Below are 19,861 nucleotides of genomic sequence, written 5' to 3'. Positions count from 1 at the left end.
AGAAGGCAGATTCGATCTGGCCAGATAGCCTCCATGGAAGAGGACACAGCTGATTGTCCTCCTGGAGGGTTCCGAGGTCAACTCCCAGCCAGCCTGGTGATTGATCATAACTCAGAATAGCTCAGTAACTGGCCTGGGAGATACATAACTTCTAGAACAGCAAGGACCTGTTTTTTCTTCATTCCTGATGTTTGAAATAATGCTTAGAAAGTCATAAGAGGGTTGGGTTTGGCATTTTTGTGGACTGTGAGCCCTGTTTTTGATAGCAACATAAAACCACAGATTTATTTGGCCAGAAGGCTCTTAGAGAACGTCTAGCTCCATCCTTATGTTAGGGTTTAGATATGTGAAATGCATTCTCTATGCGTGGACCTGAACAAGGACAGGAACTCAGATCTACTAAACCACTAGACCAGGAGTGATCTGTGACATGACATTGCCTCCTCACAAGGCCATTCAGCTTCCCAGACTAGACTTAGTGCAGCTTGGGTAACCCAGGCCTGCGTGGGAGGCACTGGCGGTGCTTGATAGCCAGTGAGCAGCTGATGTGTGCTGGTCCTTGCTTCCCTCACCGTGGGCAGAGATGTTGAGGTGAGATTCGGTTATTTTCCAGCTCAGATGAGTCTTTTTTTCTTTTCTTTTTTTAAAAATTTATTTATTTTTATTGATTTTGAAGAGAGGAAGGGAGAGAGATGGAAAATCAGTGATGAGAGCAAATCATTGATTGGCTGCCTCCTGCATGCCCCCTACTGGGGTACGAGCCCAAAACCCGGGCATATGCCCTTGGCCAAAATTGAACCCAGGACTTTTTAGTCCATAGGCCGATGCTCTATCCTCTGAGCCAAGACTGGCTAGGGCTGGATTCTTTTTTTATATAAAAAATATTTTTATAGATTTCAGAGAGAAAGGAAGAGAGAGAGATAGAAACATGAATGATGAGAGAGACCTATTGATCAGCTGCCTCCTGCATACTCCACATTGGGGATGGAGCTCACAACCCAGGCATGTGCCCTGACCAGGAATTGAACCCTGATTTTCTGATTCATAGGTCAACGCTCAACCACTGAGCCATATCAGCCAGGCGAGCCTGGATTCTTGTTACTGCTGTTCATTCACTATTCCTGTTCTTCTAGAAATTAGTCTCATATAACTTTATTATTTGATTTAATCTACACAGAACAGACCTGAAGCACAGAGGTAACAATGGCCATCAATAAAATAAAGTGAGGGACTACTACTATGTCTCCTTCTTGTTTTGGAGACCATTATTTCCAGGATTGATTATCTTGCTGACCACCCTGCATGGCCCCTGAAGTAGACAAGCTGTATGTACATGAATATTCTTTGGATAAATTACTGACTAATGATACATGAACGAAGGCTAAACAATAACAGGACACCTTCCCCCCCTGTTTTTGAGGGGTTTCTTTTCTTTTTGGATAAATTTTGGGAGAGACCAATTCAAATTTTTATGATTATCAACCTATAGTACAGATATTAAAATGTAGTTTATGGAGACTAATAACAAGGAAATGCTGATGCTTAATATTTATCAGAATAAAAAATTATTTGTGGCATAATTACAACTCTACAAATAAAATAAAAAAACTATGTTAGAGGTAAACAATAGTCTAAAAATTCACCATAGTGGTAATATTAGGAATGATGATATTTGGATGGTGGGCCATTGGGTAGCTTTTATTAATTTTTTAAGATTTCTGTAACATTAAAAATTACTTTAATAAACATTATTTTAAAGTGCAAACGCCTCTTAAAGGAAAGTGAAATGTATATTCCTTCTATAGAAAAATACATTTGAACTATAGTTCAGTCTTTTATCTTTACAGGAAGGGAACTTTGATTTAAAGGATTTTTTTTTCTCCCTTTAAAAATACCTAGATCTGTTATGGGTGGAGGTCTGATGTGGTGGTGGCTTGGAGGAACAAACTTATTTTTGCATTTACTCATGGTTTACCATTTGACAAGATCTGCTTGTCCTGGGAAGCCTTCTCATTCATCAGTTTACGTTTGCTAGATTTTACCTGCTTTAGCAGGAAACCTTTGAGGATAGGAAATTAAAAATCAGTCCTTTCCATTTATGCCTGTTATGACAAGCTTTGCCTTCTCAGATTCCCCCGGTAGTTAGTGGTGTTGTTTAAGCTTCCCAAGCACTCTTCTGCCTCTGGAAAGCCTTTCCTACTTTCTCATCACTAGAGGCCCGGTGCACAAAATTCGTGCACATTAGGGTCCCTAGGCCTGGCCAACAGTCAGGGCTGATCAGGCTCCCTGCCTCCCTGCCTCCTCCTTCCCTTGCTCCTTCAGCGCCCCACCACAGCCGCTGGTCACCCGCCATGTTTCATGCTGCCCCCTGGTGGTCAGTGCATGTCACAGTGAGTGATTGAACTCCTGGTCTCCCGGTCGAAATCCTGAGGGGACACTTTGCATATCCCCAGTGCTGGTACATTGCCTGGCAAGTAGTAAACACTCAACCAATATTTGTTAAGTGAATGAATGAATATGGTGTCATCTAGGACTTTCAACTCTCTTTGAATTTGGTTCCTGTTTTACATTTAAGACTGAATATTCGAATAAAACGGGGGCAGAAAGCTTCATAATTAAGCAAGAAACTTAGCAATCACGTACATGTGATTGAGGACTATGGTCATTATAGGACAAAATGGACTCTTATCTGGAAAAGGTTGCTTTTGCAGTTTTCCTCTGTACGTGAGCACAGTTAAAGAGAAAGGGTGCCTGGCCAAGCAGCAGCTGGTGCCTCCGTTGATAAAGGCATGTGTAATTTGGGCCGATTATAGGAGTGCAGGCCAAATGAAAAAGCAGATCACGCTGCCTTTGCCCATTTTTAATGGTAAATTAAGTTGAGTGTGAAAGCATTTCTGCAGCTGCCATTGAAATTGGCAAATATTATTCCAAAAGAATAGCACATTTCAGAAATAAAGTTCTTATCTTAACAGCCAACATGTTTTTTTTGGCTGTTGTATTTGTTGGCAGACATTTCAAAATACAGAAATATTTCTTTTTAAATATCTTGGAGAAACCAGTGTTTGGAATTTTAACAAATCCTCCATCAATGGGGAAATGCTACCCAACAAGAAACATGTGTAGAAATGCTTGCACCGTTATGTTACTTGAAACACTTGACAGAATCGCTGTTATAATCACAGCGAGATTCTGCAAATATTTTCCAAACATTTCAGTCATTTCCATTCTAAGAATGTTGCCCATGTTCATGCAACTGTTTTGACCACAGCTTAGTATGTTCAGCTTTGTAAGTTTAACAGAATTTCTCCATCTCTTCAGTCCCCTTCCTGCTCACCCCCCAGAATAGTCTAGGACCAAAGTTTCTCTGAGACCTTGGAAACCCAAGAAAAAAAGCAGTACAAGTAGAAACAGGCATTTTTATCTTAAATATATACAGGAAGACAGTTTGAGGGCAACTTAGTCTCCTATGGCCAAGAATACTGGCCATTGGAGAGGAAGAAAATCTTACCAAAAATGGAAGAAAAGGGAACAATTCAAGTGGAGATATATAACGGAGATGCCCACTTTAAAAAAAAACAAACCCTGTGCTTGAGAAGGCCTGAATTTCAAAATTGTTTTTATTTGTGTGTGTATATAAAAAGGTCCTTAAAAAGTATACTTTCTGAGTTTTGGCTTGTTTGCTTGTTTATTCACTTAAGTGTTTAAACTTGTTCATTTCCTACTTTATTCACAAAAGATTTAATATGACCACAACAAATATGTATAAGGCCAGATATTATATGTCAACTAGTAGCCCTGCGCACGAATCTGTGCGCCAGTAGCTCTTTGCGGGGCCTGGCTGCCCCGTGCCTGCTGCCCAAAGGCTCTCCGCGGCCCAGAGGCCCATCGTGGTTGCCAGGCTGCTCACGCTTCCCACTCTCAGCGGCCGCCCCCCAGGGACTGGGGGGTTTTGGTGGGGCAGAGAGGACTGGCACCACCATCTTTGTGACGGAGTGATGGTTAATTTGCACATCACCCTTTTATTAGATAGAATAAGAAGTAAAAAAACAAAAACAAAACAAGACAAAAGCCAGGAAAAACAAACCTAACGAGGACCTAAATAACTGCTACAATTTGACCTCAAAGTTAGCTCTGTATTTCTACACAGGCAAAGCGAAAGATGAAAATTAATTATGTGGCTTTTATTTACAGAAAGAAAACAACAACAACAAAAATAATAGCAAAAACCCATTCCGTTTTCCCAAGGAAATGAACTATTTCCTAGCACTAAATTCTAAAAAAATAAAATAACAAAATAACCAGGGAGCTACCTTCAAGAGGGGAGCTGAGAGTTGTAGAATGTGTCCTCAACAACATTGCTTGTTTTTTCATATATTTATTCACTCTTTTCACCTTTCCTCAAGCATTTAGTATGTACTTACCATGTGCCATACACTCTGCTGGATGATAAGGATACCACGATAAGACATAGTCAGAGTTCTCTGTCTGGAATCTGAAGATCCAGAGCCAAGGGATCCGCTCCAAAGGGACAGGTGGCCTTCGTGGGGGGTGGAGGGGGTTCTAAGGGATGGCTTTCTCCATATTTGCTGGCATTTCAAGTTGGCATTCAGGACCTACAGCCTCTAAGTGGATTCCAGGATGTATTCCGTGTATTCCAGTGTGAACTTTCAGGAAGGAGCTGACAGGTTCCTGGGGGAGGTGAGTCAGGGCCCCTAGTCACCTTGGCTGGGGCACGGGGCTCAGGTTATATATGGAGTGGGGGCCAGAGGTAAGGGATCGGTTAGTCACATGGCTGCTACTTTGGGGAAGAAGGCCAATTTGCTGAATGGCAAGCTGACTTAGTTATTCTGTTTATTTCTGGGAAAGTTTAGCACTTTGTCTAAGATACAAGGATCATAACAGCTGTTGGAAGATGTGTGTGATTTTAGGGTGGCTTCTTTTCGCTTTAGTGTGCTGGCATTTTATGGACTATTCAATTTGTAGTTGCCTTGCTGTAATGGGAGGGGGGCCGGGCAGAGAGAGAGAAAAACACCCGCAGAGCCTGGACTGTGAATCTACAAGAGAGGAGTTTGAGGGGCGAGGGGTGGGGACACAGGGAAGAGGCAGAGGCAGAATATATTCACGAGTTGAGTAATCATTAAAATGTATAATCTTCTTAATTTTTCATTCTTAAATCTTTATTGTTGAAAGTATTTCAGATAGCCTCCTATCTCCCCATTGACTCCTTCTAGCCCCTGCCCCTCCCCCCTCCAAATTAATATTCTTGAGTGCAAAGAATTCTTAGGCATGTATTTTCTTTTTTTTAAAATCCTCACTCAAGGATATTTTCTCATTGGTTTTTACAGAGAGTGGAAGTGAGAGGGAAATATCAATGTGATAGAAACACATCGATTGGTTGCCTCCTGCACAAGCCCTGACCAGGGCCTGGGCCGGGGAGGAGCCTGCAACTGAGGTACCTGCCCTTGACCAGAATCGAACCTGGGACCCTTTGGTCCATAGGCCGATGCTTTATCTACTGAGCCAAACTGGCTAGGGCAAGAATGTATTTAAAAAATATATGTATATTTTTATTGATTTCAGAGAAGAAGGGAGAGGGGGTGAGAGAGGAGAATCATAGATTGATTGTCTCCTGCACATCCCACACTGTGGATCCAGCCTGCAGCCTGGGCATGTGCCCTGACCGGGAAACTAACCACGACCTTTTGGTTCATAGGCCCATGCTCAATCACTGAGCCATGCTGGCCGGGCAGGAATCTGTTTTTCTTATGAATAATAATTAGGAAATTTATTATGCTTGTCAGTACTTCCTCACTCTCCCTCTCACTGTTCCACACCCCACTAGAGGCATTGCTAATCCACTGCTTCATGGCAAGACTCCATGGATGCAAGTTCCTTCTGGGAATTAGGCTGCAGGTGACATGCATTTAGTACCAGAAGTTGGGACAAGGGCAAACAGAAGCTGGCAGAAGTGATAGAGTTGGTTGTAAAGTTATACTTTTTTAAAAATAACTTTTTTAAAAATACCTATTTTTATTGATTTCAGAAAGGAAGGGAGAGGGTGAGATAGAAACATCAATGATGAGAGAATCATTGACCTACTGTCTCCTGCACGCCCCCTACTGGGAATGGAACCCACAATCTGGGCATGTGCCCTTGACTGGAATCGAACCAGGAACCCTTCAGTCTGCAGGCCGACGCTCTATCCATTGATCCAAACCAGCTAGTACTAAACTTATTCTTCATGTTTTTGGGGAGCCTCCTCATGCCGTGTACAAATTGGGTCTCTTCCTGGAGCTTAGAACTGGAATCTAGATGTCTTCAGGTGACTTGGCACTGAGAACTATTTTTAAAAATCTCATTTACTGAAAGTACATCAACTTTCATTTTCCAATAGTAAGTTTTTCTTTCTCACCAATGAGCAATTTGCATTTGAATCTCATTTTGCAATTTTCAACATGTTACAATGTTATCTCATCTTGCTCATTCAGAATGTCTGAGTTAATTTAAGTCACTTATTTGCACTTTTTCATATTCCTGAGAAAGTTTGTAGTAGTTTACAGAGAAACATAAAATTTAATAGCATAAAAAAATAGATGAGGCCCGGCCAATGTGGCTCAGTGGTTGAGTGTTGACCCATGAACCAAGAAATTCTGGTTCGATTCCCAGTCAGGGCACATGCCCTGGTTGCTGGCTTGGTCCCTAGCAAGGGGCTTGCAGGATGCATCCGATCCATGATATTTCTCTCTCATTGAAGTTTCTGTCTCTCTACCCCCCTCCCTTCCTCTCTCTCTAAAAATCAATAAAAACATTAAAAAAAAAAACCACACAAAAAAACAGACAAGGACATTGCAGTGAAGGAAAAATAAAGCTCGATGAATACACCCACTAGGAAAGCAACTTGTTTCCCATAAAGTCATTTGTAGTTGCTAGAGCGGGTCTAAAGCCAAAAAAAGGAGAGGGAAAGTTGGTTTATAAAAATAACGTGGTCATTAGGTGAAAAGGAGAAAGCTCAGGTCACAGTGTTTCTTGGTGGTGAGACAGAATTGTCCACAGTGTGTGCTCTTCAGAGGAGCACCGTGGCTTGTGCTCTGTGCCCCTGAGCTCCCTGGAAGAAGTACCTGGGAGACCGCTTCCTAGAATAACCTGCTCGGTGAGGCCCACGGGATTATACCAGGATGCATTTGAATAAGAGCCGTTGCTGAGGGCATAGCGCAGTGCAGTGCAGGGTCACAGCTCCCCGCAGGCTGGACAGGACCCAAAGGCAACATCCAGGAACCGGTGGACTCAGCCTCAGGCGTTTCTCTGTGAATATCATTCCTTGCGATCCAGTGTTTTTAAGTGTGCAGAAGAGGTAGATGCTTTGCCAGGAACCTGAACGGCTACGAGTTGGCTGAGAGGAAATCATTATCCCCGTTTCACAGATGAAGAAATAAGACCTTGGCCAAGCTGATGATTATCCAAGGCGGGGGGGCCGCAGGGGGGGGCGGGGGTCTGTCAGTGGTGGAGCTGGGACCAAAGCCAGTTCTTCTGACTGAGCCATTTCATCTCTTTCCTCTAATTGAAGTAGAATTCTGTTGCAGTTTTAAAGTGTGAAAAACGAATATTTTAAACATCCGTAATGTACTTCCTACTTAGATGTTAAATTCTTAGAAGAAAGAAAACATTCACTATTGAGCTGAAGTCTCATTCCCTCTGGACTTGGTGGGTTCCATTCCCGAGTGCATTTCTGGTGTGTGTGTGTGTGTGTGTGTGTGTGTGTGTGTGTGTGTTTACCACATAGGCATGTTTGAGTTTAAAATTATCATAAAGCACATACATGATGTCATAGTATAGCAGTACTTTTGCACAACCTCCCACCACCCACCTTATAGTTCTGATATATAACCTTGCAGGTACTAGTTATTCATTCATTTTAGCTGTGGAATAGGCTTTCCTTGAATGAATCAACCACCCACAGTTTATCCTTTCTTCTGCCAAAGGGATTAGAATATTTCCACTTTTTTTTTATGTTATAAACAGTACTGGTGTGAACATTCTTGAACATGTCGCCTTGTGTTCATGTGCAATTTTAGGGCATTTTTTTTTAATTGGCAGAATTTTATCAACTCACCAACAGTTGCTGATCCTCCCTGAGTATCCTTCGGATGCCGAGCCTCCTGGGAGAACTTTGTATTACCCAGAATGCTGACAGGGCCCCTTTGTAGCTAGTGCTGCAGGGCCTCAGTATGCCTTTACTACCCCCCCCCCCCCCCCCCCCCCCCCCGTATGTCTTTCTAGTTAGTTGGTTCAGGTTCTTACCGTTCAAAGTACTGTTAATTTCTTCAGGGAGCTCCCCCTGCTCCCAAGAGATGACCTCACCTTTTATTTTCCTGAGAAAAATGAGGTTATCTAATGAGACCTCCCTAAATTCTCTCTCCCAAACTTCTCAGCATTTCCCACTCAGAAGAACTGTGTTTTGCAGACCACAGATTCTCTATGGAATGAATGGAGGTATACATTTTTTAAAAGTTTCTCAGGCCCCAGGTGGAACTGTGTTATCGGGCGCTGCAGCATCTTCAAAATCACGGATGGAAATACCCTTCTTCTAGCTTACTTCCTGTTCTCGTTGTCCTGCTGTGTGTTTTTAAGTATTTTTATTGACTTCAGAGAGGAAGGGAAACATCAATGATGAGAGAGAATCACCGATAGGCTGCCTCCTGCATGCCCCACCCTGGGGATTGAGCCTGCAACCCTGACTGGGAATTGAACCGTGACGTCCTGGGTTCATAGGTCGATGCTCAGCCACTGAGCTGTGCCAGCTGGGCGTTGTAATGGCTCACCAGACGTCAGTCTGTGTGTGCCATTCTTCTGTGTCTTCACCCCTTCCTGTCTCCACAGCCTCTCTTCCCACTTCATCCCGTCTCCAGTTCCCACTTCAGACGTCTCTCCCACAGCCCAATTTTTCCCTGCTCTGATCTGCTGCATGGCAGCCAACCCGGGAATTTTTAAACACTCTCCTGGGTTCAATATCCAGTCTCTGGTTTGTTTGTTTTTTCATATTTAATTTAGTTTTCTATTTTTTTTCTTTTAAAAAAATATTTATTGATTTCAGAGAGGAAGGAGGAAGGAGAGAGAGAGATACAAACATCAGTGACGGGAGGGAATCATTAATCGACTGCCTCCTGCACGCCCCACACCTGGGGTTGAGCCCGCAACTCAGGCATGTGCCCTGATTAGGAATTAACCTGTGACCTCCTGGTTCATAGGTCAACACTCAACCACCGAGCCACAATGGCTGGGCTAGTTTTCTATTTTCTTTCCTCTTCCTCATTTTGCTTCCTTATTTTATTGGGGTAACTCTTCCAGTAGTTTCCTGAGAGCGAGTGCATGGGACATAACTCTTTTGAAGCCTTGTATGTCAGGAAATGACTTTTATTCTACCCTAACACTTGGTTATTTACTTTAGCTAGGTATGGATGATAGGTTGAAAATAATTTTATATCTAATTTTAAAAAAATAGTAAAATATACATACCAAAATTTACCAATTTAACCATTTTTAAAGGTTCAGCTTGCTGTATCAAATCAGTCAGGAAACCTGTTGGCACCATCTTTAGAATATTTTCAGAATCTGACCAGTGTTCACTACTTCTGCTTATACAGCCCTAGTCCCTGTCATCATCATCTGGATTTCTGTAAGAACTTCTTCCTCCCAGCGTTTTACTATGAAAATTCTCAATTATTCAACAGAGTTGAAATAATGTTACACAAGTACTCATAGTCTTTTATTTTTTGAATATATTTTATTTTTTTATAGGGAGGAAGGGAGAAGGAGAGAGAGAGTTAGAAATATCGATGAGAAGCATCAATCAGCTGCCTTCCGCATACTCCCTACTGGGTATGTGCCCACAACCAAGGTACATGCCCTTGATCGGTATGGACCCTGGGACCCTTCAGTCCGCAGACCGACGCTCTGTCCACTGAGCCAAACCGGTTAGGGCAAGTACTCATATTCTTAACACCTAGATTCCAGCTTTAATATTTTACCGTACTTGCTTTCTCATTTATTTATTATCCAGCCCATGTCCATTATTCTGTAATTACCTCCTAACTAGTCTCCTTGCTTCATTCCTTGTCCCATCCATTCTTTGTTTTCAACACCTATTTTGAGGGTGATCATTTTTGAAACATAAGTCAAATTATATCTCCCTTCCCTGAAAACTCGGATAGGACTACTTGTTTCACTTCTACTAAGTCTGTAGTCTTTATGACCCTAAAAGGGAAAATTGCCTTGGTAACATTCGTATTCCTGTGGAATTGTGAATTCACACCGAGTTTCTGTGTTGTGGTATGTTGTTTGCATCATTGGGATGAATCTGACTTGTCTTTTGGAGGAAATAAACTGTACTGCTTGCTTAGGAGGTCTGTGGCTAAACTCTTGAAGCATTTGTTTCTGCTGAGGTAGTTCCTTGCATTTTGCTCTCCATTTGGGCTTGTGTATGGCCATGGGTATTTATAAATGACACTAAGTCTGATTTCATGAGGGCTTTCTAAAATTAATTCTGTCCACTAGAATATGAGTTTTTGCTTTGATATTATTAAAAATCAAATGAGTAAAGAAAAAGCTAGTGAAGTATGTTAGTAGCATGCAGAACAAAAACTTTAAAATATCTATATATATAAAAGTCGAAGTGACTGTTATGACCAACCGAAATGACCAGTCGACCAGTTGCTATGATGCACACGGACCACCAGGCCGCAGACGCTCAACACAGGAGCTGCCCTCTGGTGGTCATTGCGCTCCCACAGAGGGAGTGCTGCTCAGCCAGAAGCTGGGCTCATGGCTGATGAGTGCAGCTGCAGCGGTAGCAGTGGGAGCCTCTCCCGACTCCATAGCAGTGTTACTGAGAGGTGGTGGCATGCACAGCTGGCCAGGATGAGTGTGAGTGGTGCTGGCTCAGCTGCTTTGTGCACTGCTACATACTTCAGGGGATGTCCGACTGCTGGTTTAGGCCCAATCCTTGGGGTCCTGAGGCGTCCTGATTTGTGAGAGTATGAAGGCCAGGCTGAGGGAGTCCCCCCCACCCCCTCCCTGTGCACGAATCTATGCACTGGGCTTCTAATATCTCTATAAAACTACTCTCATTATACATTGTCATTGAAGGTATAAGTGGAAGAACTGTTGATTCTGTATGTAACTGATACTGTGAAACACTTTATGGGTTTAAAATCAAGGTCATTTTATGGTGTCACTTCTAAAAAAATCAGTTGTTATTAATTTTTCTTTTGCTTCCTACATTTGACAATTTCTCAAGGTTTCTCTTTTGTGTTTGTTCTGAGTTCTTTCTTTCATCTTTGGAGGCTCTCCATAGTGTCTAACAATCTTTGGCTGTCCACTCATATTTAAGAGTGAGGAATGGAAAAGCCTTAGTGGAATTTCACAGTAGGGTAGTATAATAGGGAACTAGCCTTGCTATTGAGGAACCTAGATATCAGTATTTGGAGGACTTTTCTAGGATGTCGTCTGCTTTCTCCTGAAGGAAAAAACAACAACTGATCCTCTGAAATCTGGCCTGTGGGCGGAGCTAGGGGAGGAGAGTAGGTCTGGTTGCCAGTGCTCTTGGAGTAGGTGGAGTAGGTGAGGGCTGGGGTCCTACTGTTGTTCCTGCGGAGACTTGTCTAAAATCTTGCTCTCAGCGCTTCATCTTCAGCACACTCTGTTCCATTTGTTTTTGGACCCATGTCTCATCCTCTGCTTCTGCAGTATCTCCTGCTTCCATGTCCCAACTATCTCAGGGTTTCTTCAAAGGAAGGAGTGGGGAGGCTGTAGTTAATTGAAATCTTTGGTAGCAATTTTGGAACAAAGTAATGGAGTCAGGGGGAGAGGTGATAACAAAAGAAATAAAGAGCTATATATGGGGGGAAATCCCCAAACCATTGTTCATAAACTTATCATGTAAAGGTGTCATTAAGCTTTTTAGAAGACTGGTGACATGGTGGTGACAAGGGCAGGGGACTTTTGCTGGGAGAATTGTGAACTGTAGAATATTTAAGTGCGGAGCAAGGGCAGAATTTCTAGGTTAAAATGTGCTGATGGAAATTAAAAAAATACAAGCTTTATAGACTTACACGGATTTGACACCCACTTTTGTAGCATTGGAAATTTTCATCTTTAAGTTTTTTTACTCTTCATTTTACAATTGTGGTGAGCTTTCAGTTTTACTGCTGATGAAGAAATAGGATAAATAATCCTGACAAGTTATTTCCTAGATGATAATAAATGCTACTTATATACTGTAACACATCTCTCCGAGAAAGTACTCAGCACATGTTAATTGTTACCACAGTGTTTTAGTTTCATGTGCTTTAAAAAAATATATATCTTTGTTGTTGAAAATATTAAAGATGACCCCCTTTTATCCCCATTGACCACTTCCTTGCCTGTCTTCCCCCACCCTAGGCCTTTCCATACAATTGTCTGTGTCCATGGGTTATGCATATATGCATATAAAATCTTTGGTTAATCTCTCTCTACTCACCCACCTCCCGCTTCATGCGCTTTTTTGTTGAATTTCAACCATCACCCTGTAAGTATTATCATTCCCATTCTACTGCAGTGGACACTGCAGCTCAGAACATTTAGGACTTGGTCAAGGCCAACAGAAGGCTCTTTTAGGGAAGTGGCTACATTCGCTCAGAAAGCCTTTATCAAGGTCGGAGTGGGCGGCTTAGCGGCACTGTTGGCATTGGCTGTGAGTGACACTGCCTCGTTGTGAGGGAGCAAGCACAGCGCGTCTGTATCCAGAGAATTGCTACATGTTTGTTTTCCAAAGTGCAGGGAGTAGATAGGATTGATGGTTCTGGCATTTGGTGGTGGTGGTCCTTAGAGAAATAAAACGCCTGAAAGGAGACAATGGAGTAGACTTTAAAAGCCACCCGGTCTGGGAATTTGTACCAATTGCTTCTGGTTAAATGATGATGAAAAAGGAGTAGTAACGGAGTTAGGAAAAGTTAATGGGAAAAAGATGAAGAAACTTACTGTGAACGTGGCACCGACTTGCTTCTGTGAGCTTGTGAGCAGATCAGTGTTAATAATCGTCCGTTGCTTGGAATAGCTTTATAACTCAACCGGCAGAAGGGAGGTCCTTCAGATTTCCTGGGAGGACCATAAATAACACAGTGCAGCGGAACTGTAGGGGGGAGGGGAGAATGAGGGAGGCCCCCAGGGGAAAAGCTACCATTGAAATTACTCTGTTCAAGAATAACCTGCCTGTACTCACTGTATCCCGCTGTGCTACACCTTCTGACCGGCCTTTGAAGATAAGATAGGTGGCCCTTTCTCTCTGTTGATTTTTTTTCTGTTATTGGACTGGTAGGGCTCACTAGCAAATTATTCAATAATGAGAAAAATAAGAGACTTGATGTGCTACCAATGACTTCTAGGAGTCTTTACCAGAAATTTTTGACAACCTCGGAATTTTCTAATATTTTATTTGGTCAAGAGAGAATTTTTCTTCTTATGAAGATACAGATAGAATGGGTTCCATAGCATATTGGTTAGAGAACTGACCTTGAACCCAAATAATACCTTAGTCCCCATTTTGTTGTCACTATATTAGATAAAGGCAAAAACATTTTTCTTATTACAGCAGAAATATGCATCCATCTGAAAAATTTTAAATGTAGATAAGCAAAATCATGAAAATGAAAACCACCCATAATTCCATTCTCTAGAGGTAATCTTATTTTGAGTTGAAAAATTCTAATCATAATAATTCAAAGTAAATGGCAAGATTTCTCTAAAAAAGGGGAAATTCTGTAATGTTTTGAGGTTTTAGAGATACCAGAGGCATATTAAGATGTATTGCATAAGCAAACCACTGTTCTTTCAAAATAGCTTATGCCATTTGTAAATATGTGTATGTTAGTTCCCAGGGATTTGGAAAAAGTGTAATTCCCCAGATTTCACTTGATCTTAGAATCTTTTTTTTTTTTTTTATAATATATTTTATTGACTTTTTACAGAGAGGAAGGGAGAGGGATAGAGAGTTAGAAACATCGATGAGAGAGAAACATCGACCAGCTACCTCCGGCACCCCCCCTACTGGGGATGTGCCCACAACCAAGGTACATGCCCTTGACCGGAATCGAACCTGGGATCCTTCAGTCCACAGGCCGACACTTTAGCCACTGAGCCAAACCAGTTTTGTCAGGTCTTAGAATCTTTAATGCCGCTTCATTCACTCTTTACCCAGTCTTTAGTTATATGCCTGAAGATGGTCTATTATTCAACTTTAAGCATAGTCTCACTTATTTCCGTTCTAAAAATAAATATCTTTTGTTACATAATTGTGTGTACCTTTTATTTGAAAAAGAAGAATAAAGCTGGGATGTAGGGCTCTTCTGTGCTGTGATTCCACCCGAGAAAGCAGCTCTTGTGCTCGGGATACAAATGGTAGGATGGCCTCAGAGATTTTGGTTGTTAAACCTTTTGGTTTTGGCCAAGCCCTCTTTCTGCCTTCTGTTTTCATACTCTTTCTAGCTTCTCAATTCAGATCCTGGGCAAATCTCTCAAATTCTTCTCTACTCTGTTTTAATTTTTCATGGGGCCCTACTTGGTAAGTAAATTCCTCTCTAGAGATTACTCCCCCAAAACAGTTGTGTTGGAAGTGTCGTCATAAGTTGCCTTCTCTAGTGTGTTTTGATAAATAATTGTACCGAGAAAGTATTTGGGTCAGTAATCTAACACTTCCAATTGTTCATTCAGTCTTCAAAGTTAGATTTGAAGAACATTTGGTGGACATTTTTTTAGAATCCCTAGGATATTCTTTCATATATATATATATATATATATATATATATATTTTTTTTTTTTTTTTTTTTTAATTGATTTTCCACAGAGAGAAAGGGAGAAGGATAGAGAGCTAGAAATTTCAATGAGAGAGAAACATTGACCAGCTGCCTCCTGCACACCCCCCACTGCCCGCAACCAATGTACATGCCCTTGACCGGAATTGAACCTGGGACCCTTCAGTCCGCAGACCGACGCTCTATCCACTGAGCCAAACTGGTTTCGGCTAGGACATTCTTTAGTAAATAAAAAGTTATTGTATTTGTTGACTTGTTCGCTAATAAATTTTCATTGTTAAAGACAGAAAACTCTCAAATAGTTTTAAGGTCTAAACTTTTTTTTTTCTGCTTTAATATATAATACTAGAGGCCCGTTGCACAAAGAGATTCATGCAATAGGCCTCCCTTCCCTTGGTTTCCCGAACTGGTTTTCCTCCAGCACCTGGGACCCAGGCCTTCCCTCTGGTCAGAGTCTGCCTTCTTCGTCTTTGCTGCAGACTCCAGCTGGAGCCTGCCATCTTTGTCTTCGTTGCAAACTCTGGAATCTGCAGTCTTATCTTCACTGCAGCACCTCTGCTCCTGTAGATCCCTTTCCCCCCTTCCCTCCCTCTCATAGTAGGTGCCCTATTCGGCCTGGCCACACAGCCTGGAGCAGCTGGGTGGCCAGCATCTTTGGCCTTCTAATTTGCATACTAACTCTGATTGGCTGTGGACATACCGGAGGTGTGGTCAATTTACATGTTTGTCTATTATTAGGTAAGATAGTGAATCTCACATACCATTCTTGCACAGGAATATATCTTGATTTTCTGGTTATCAATTTATTGTTTATTGTTCTGTTTTTAATAGAAATACATTTGTTGCCTTGTCTTTGATGAATACCGAATGGCAGTGAGTGGCTTTTAGGGATATGCTTATTAGATTAAAAATATCTGAATAATGCTAATGGGACTCTTTGGGGTGAAATGCTGATTTATAATAAATGCACTCCTGACAGTCACATCTATTTCCAGCATCAAGTGATGGGTACTCCTCCTTTGCTTCTATAGTAACTTCTATACACATTTCTGAGATGTTTTCACTCTTCATTCATTTGTCATTCGCAGACGATTGAATTCCTTGAAAGCAGGGTCTAGCACATGTAAAATGCTTGTTAAGTAAGTGAAGGACAAATGAGTAAATGAAATCTGACAGAGTTGTAGCTGGCTTTATGAGGTACCAACCTCTATTGGTCAAGAGCATGAAGTCTTGAACCAAAACCTCCTGGGTTCCAATATTAGCTCATCACTGATTAGCTCTGTGTCCTCAGACAACTGAGTGTGACATTTGTGCCTCTCCTTTTTGTGTTTTCGTTAAGGTGACCAGACGTCCCGCTTTTGGCGGACAGTCCTGATTTTTAAAATCGGGACTTTTTAAAGACGCTACGGGACAGATTGTTGAAAATCGGGACTGTCCCGCCAAAAGCAGGACGTCTGGTCACCTTAGTTTTCATACATGGGAATACTTACAGTCCTTAACTCGTAGAGTTATTATAAAGATTACATGAGATTCTGTTTGCAAAGTACTTAGAACAGTGACTGTACACAGTAAGTGCTATGAAAGTTTGCTACTTTTTTGTTCTTGGTGATTATCATCCTTTTTTGTTCTTGGTGATTAGCGCTGGTGTGGAGAAGGGGGTGCCCACAGGAAGTTCACGCTGGAATTCAGTTTTTCTGCCGGCGTGATGAAGACGTGCTTTGTCCTACTTTGCATTGGGAAGCCCGTGGTGTGGGAAGGGGGAGTGGAGGGCCTCCGTACATCAGCATTTGAGGACATTTGTGCCTTTATCAGTCTTCAGGCGGCACACAGGCTCACTGGAACGAACAAGCGGCTTTTATTTTGGATAGAATCTTATCAACTTAGCATCGTAACACTGTTACCTCAGGCGGGCCCTGACTCCTTTAAATCCAGGGGCTAAAACAATTAATTATTAATTCATAAACAGTTCATTTGGTAGGTAAAAATCTTTAACAAGAGTGATCTGTGGGAGAGATAATAAAAAGGTTTGGAATGCTAAACAGAGTGGGGCAGACAGAATTGAAAAGGCTTTTCAAGTCAGGGTACCATTAACTAATTGTTAAATGATTTTTATTCTTTGTGTTTTTAAAAAGTGGCCTATTGGATATTTAATATGATTGTATCTAGCTGTTGGCCTCAGCTTTATATATTTCTAGTCTCCCCCCTCCCAACATTTTATCATGAAGAATTTCCAATATATAACAAAGTAAAAAAAATTTACAATGAGCACCTATATACTCAACATGTGGATTCTACCATTAATGTTTTGCTCTATTTGCTTGACCACATATCTGTACATTTATCCAACCCTCCATTCTCTAACACATTTTATGCTTTTATATGTTTGGTTAGCTTTGTTTTGGTAGGAAAGTCTGGATGGGAGAAGTCAACATTTTATTCCTAGACCCCAGGACGCTAGTAGTGGCAAAAAGGTATATGAAGCAATACTATTAAAGGGTCCTTACTGGAAGGATTCTTTAAGAGTCAAAGTGGAGATACAGAAAGAAGACATGTGTAGGTGGGAAAATAATTCAATCTAATAGGTAACCTAACCAAAACATTCTTTTTGATACAGTCTTTTTTTTTTTAGTTTCACTTTGTAAGCTATGCAGGGTCAGCTCTCACTGTTTCCAGTAAATGGCAACATTTATGGAGAAGAGAAGAAATTAAAGTTTTCACGAACATTCTTGCAGGGCGAAGGCTGACAAAATACAACAAAAACTCCCAAGACACCCACGTGTGTCCCACTTCGCTTCCTCTAGACCAGATATGGGGTTGAGCTGCGTGGCTTTTCTTTCCACCACGAGTTCTGAATCCACAATGCTGGCTGGGCTCTCCTGGAGTTCTGCCAGCAGCTCCAGAAAAGCATGCATAGGTCACAGGGCAAAATCTTGATTATGATTCAGAAAAGAAGGCGTCGCCGCTGTGCCCCGCGTGAGCTGAGGAAGCGGTCGCCAGAAGGCGGCCTCTTGGGGAGGCAGTTTTTGGTTTCTGTTGTTCTCTGGTGTTTATGGGAAACGCAGAGCTGCAGCTGCTAATGAGCGCGCACCCCTTGTACTTTTAGTTCCCGTCTTCCCCTGAGATGGACATGGTCTAATCTCCGCCGGGTCGAAGGATGGCATCCGGTCCTGTGCCTCCCGCCGAGGATGAGCAGGTTTCCTGGGGCATCGATGATCTCCACATCTCACTGCAAGGTAATTAAGATTGTGTGTGTGTGTGTTTGTGTGTGTTTGTGTGTGTGTCCCGCCAGCTGTGGAAACCATGCCCTCACCATCTCTCCACAGATCACATCGCTTTCTGCCTCTCTTACACACTTTTCCAACTGTAGGACCTTTCCGTAGGCTGCCTAAATGGTTTACTGCTCGCTCAGCTCACTAGGAAGTAAGGAATACTTGGAAAGAATTTGGTATCTTAGTTCTTCACTCTGGGTGTATGAATATTCTTTCTGTTTTTCTGTTGTCTTTGCAGTAAAAATTAAATGGTTGCCACAGTTTGCTTGGCATTGTGCACACTTGTTTTTGCATCTTTGCACACAGCCTCTGTTATTTATTTGTCTATTTATTCACTCATTCATTATTTAAAACATTTTTTTTTTCAATTATAGTTTACATTCGCTGTTATTATATGAGTTTCAGGTGTACAGCATAGCAGTTAGACAACCATATACTTGACAAAGTGTTCCCCCACTACTTTCAGTACCCACCTGACACCACACATAATTATTACAATATTATTGACCATATTCCCTATGCTGTACTTTACATCCACTTGACTATCTTGTAAGTACCTATCTGTAGCTCTCAGTCCCTTTACCGTTTTCACCCAGTCCCCCCAACCCCTCTGTGCATAGCCTCTTTTAAATGTACATCCTGTTTTGCACCAACAGAAAGGAATAGTAGTAATACAAATGAATGATGATGTTTCAGTCAGGTGAACCTTAAGTGCTTCTCCTGGAGTCCGGCAATATTTGTTTTGTATTTTGAAAATTCATTAGCCGCTAGACTTTCCACCTTAGATGATAAAGCAAATCTTGGAGCTGAGTAGTTAGCTAGTGTAGAAGAAATAAGGCTTTGGCAAGTTTTTGCAAATATTTATGTAGCAATATCTTTTAACACAATTTTTAGGTTATGGCTAGTGCAGCACTCTTGGCATGTTACTTAGAAGCCACTCTGATTTATTTCTTACTGGTATTTATTTATTAATTTTTAATTGAGGCATACTTGACATACAATGTTGTATTAGTTTCAGGTGTATAATATAGTGATTTGATATTTGAATATATTATGAAATGATCACCACAGTAAGTCTAGTTAATATACACTGCCACACATAGTTGCAGAATTTTTTTTTCATGTGATGAGAACTTTTAAGATCTACTCTTTTATAGCAACTTTCAAATATGCAATACAGTTAACTACAGTTCCCATGCTGTACATTACATTTATTTGAGACATTTATGATAAGATCCCAAAATGACTTTCTGATATTTTATTTTTAATTACAGGTGTGTTTGAATGATTATATTCTTGACTTTGGGGTCAATAGCTATTACAATAGGCTATATCTATTTGTATCAGACTTTAAAAAATAATTATCATGTCATTTTTATAGACTAAGGAAAGTGTAATATGTGAAAGGTAGTGCTTCAGGTAAGAATTTAAAAAATTCTAAGTAAGTCCATTTATTATAGTGTCATAATATTTGTGAGTAGCTGTAATCAAATTTTCATTTAACGAGAAAAAAAAATCAATGTTCTTGTTTTTCTCTGAAGTTTTAGTAGCATGCAAGTAGTGAGCATAAACCTAAACTGTACCAGAAAGGCAATGCAACGGTAAATAGGTACATCTAATTTCTAATGCTGGCTCTGCCACTTGCTAGTTCTGTGAACTTGCATAAGCGATTTTATCTGTCTTGCTTCAGTTTCCTCATACTTGAAATGTGGGTGATAACAGCTATATGGCAGCTGTGTTTTGAAG

General features: G+C 41.3%; 1 protein-coding gene across 4 annotated transcripts in view; it reads left to right on the top strand.

Annotated features, from left to right (window-relative positions):
- SYNE2 (spectrin repeat containing nuclear envelope protein 2) overlaps positions 1 to 19,861 on the top strand; it is a 299,775-nt gene that overhangs the window by 27,660 nt on the left and 252,254 nt on the right. For all 4 annotated transcript variants that reach the window (XM_084866238.1, XM_084866237.1, XM_084866235.1 and 1 more), the window contains one exon: positions 17,950 to 18,079. In XM_084866238.1, the coding sequence (XP_084722364.1) occupies positions 18,001 to 18,079 (79 nt within the window). In that variant the 5' untranslated portion in view covers positions 17,950 to 18,000. The remainder of the gene's footprint in view (positions 1 to 17,949; positions 18,080 to 19,861) is intronic.

This window comes from Pipistrellus hanaki (genome assembly GCF_964339955.1).
Source record: "Pipistrellus hanaki genome assembly, chromosome: 1".
Taxonomy (NCBI): Eukaryota; Metazoa; Chordata; class Mammalia; order Chiroptera; family Vespertilionidae; genus Pipistrellus; species Pipistrellus hanaki.
The sequence above is the reverse complement of the archived record's forward strand: the minus strand, read 5'-3'. Positions and strand labels throughout refer to the sequence as shown.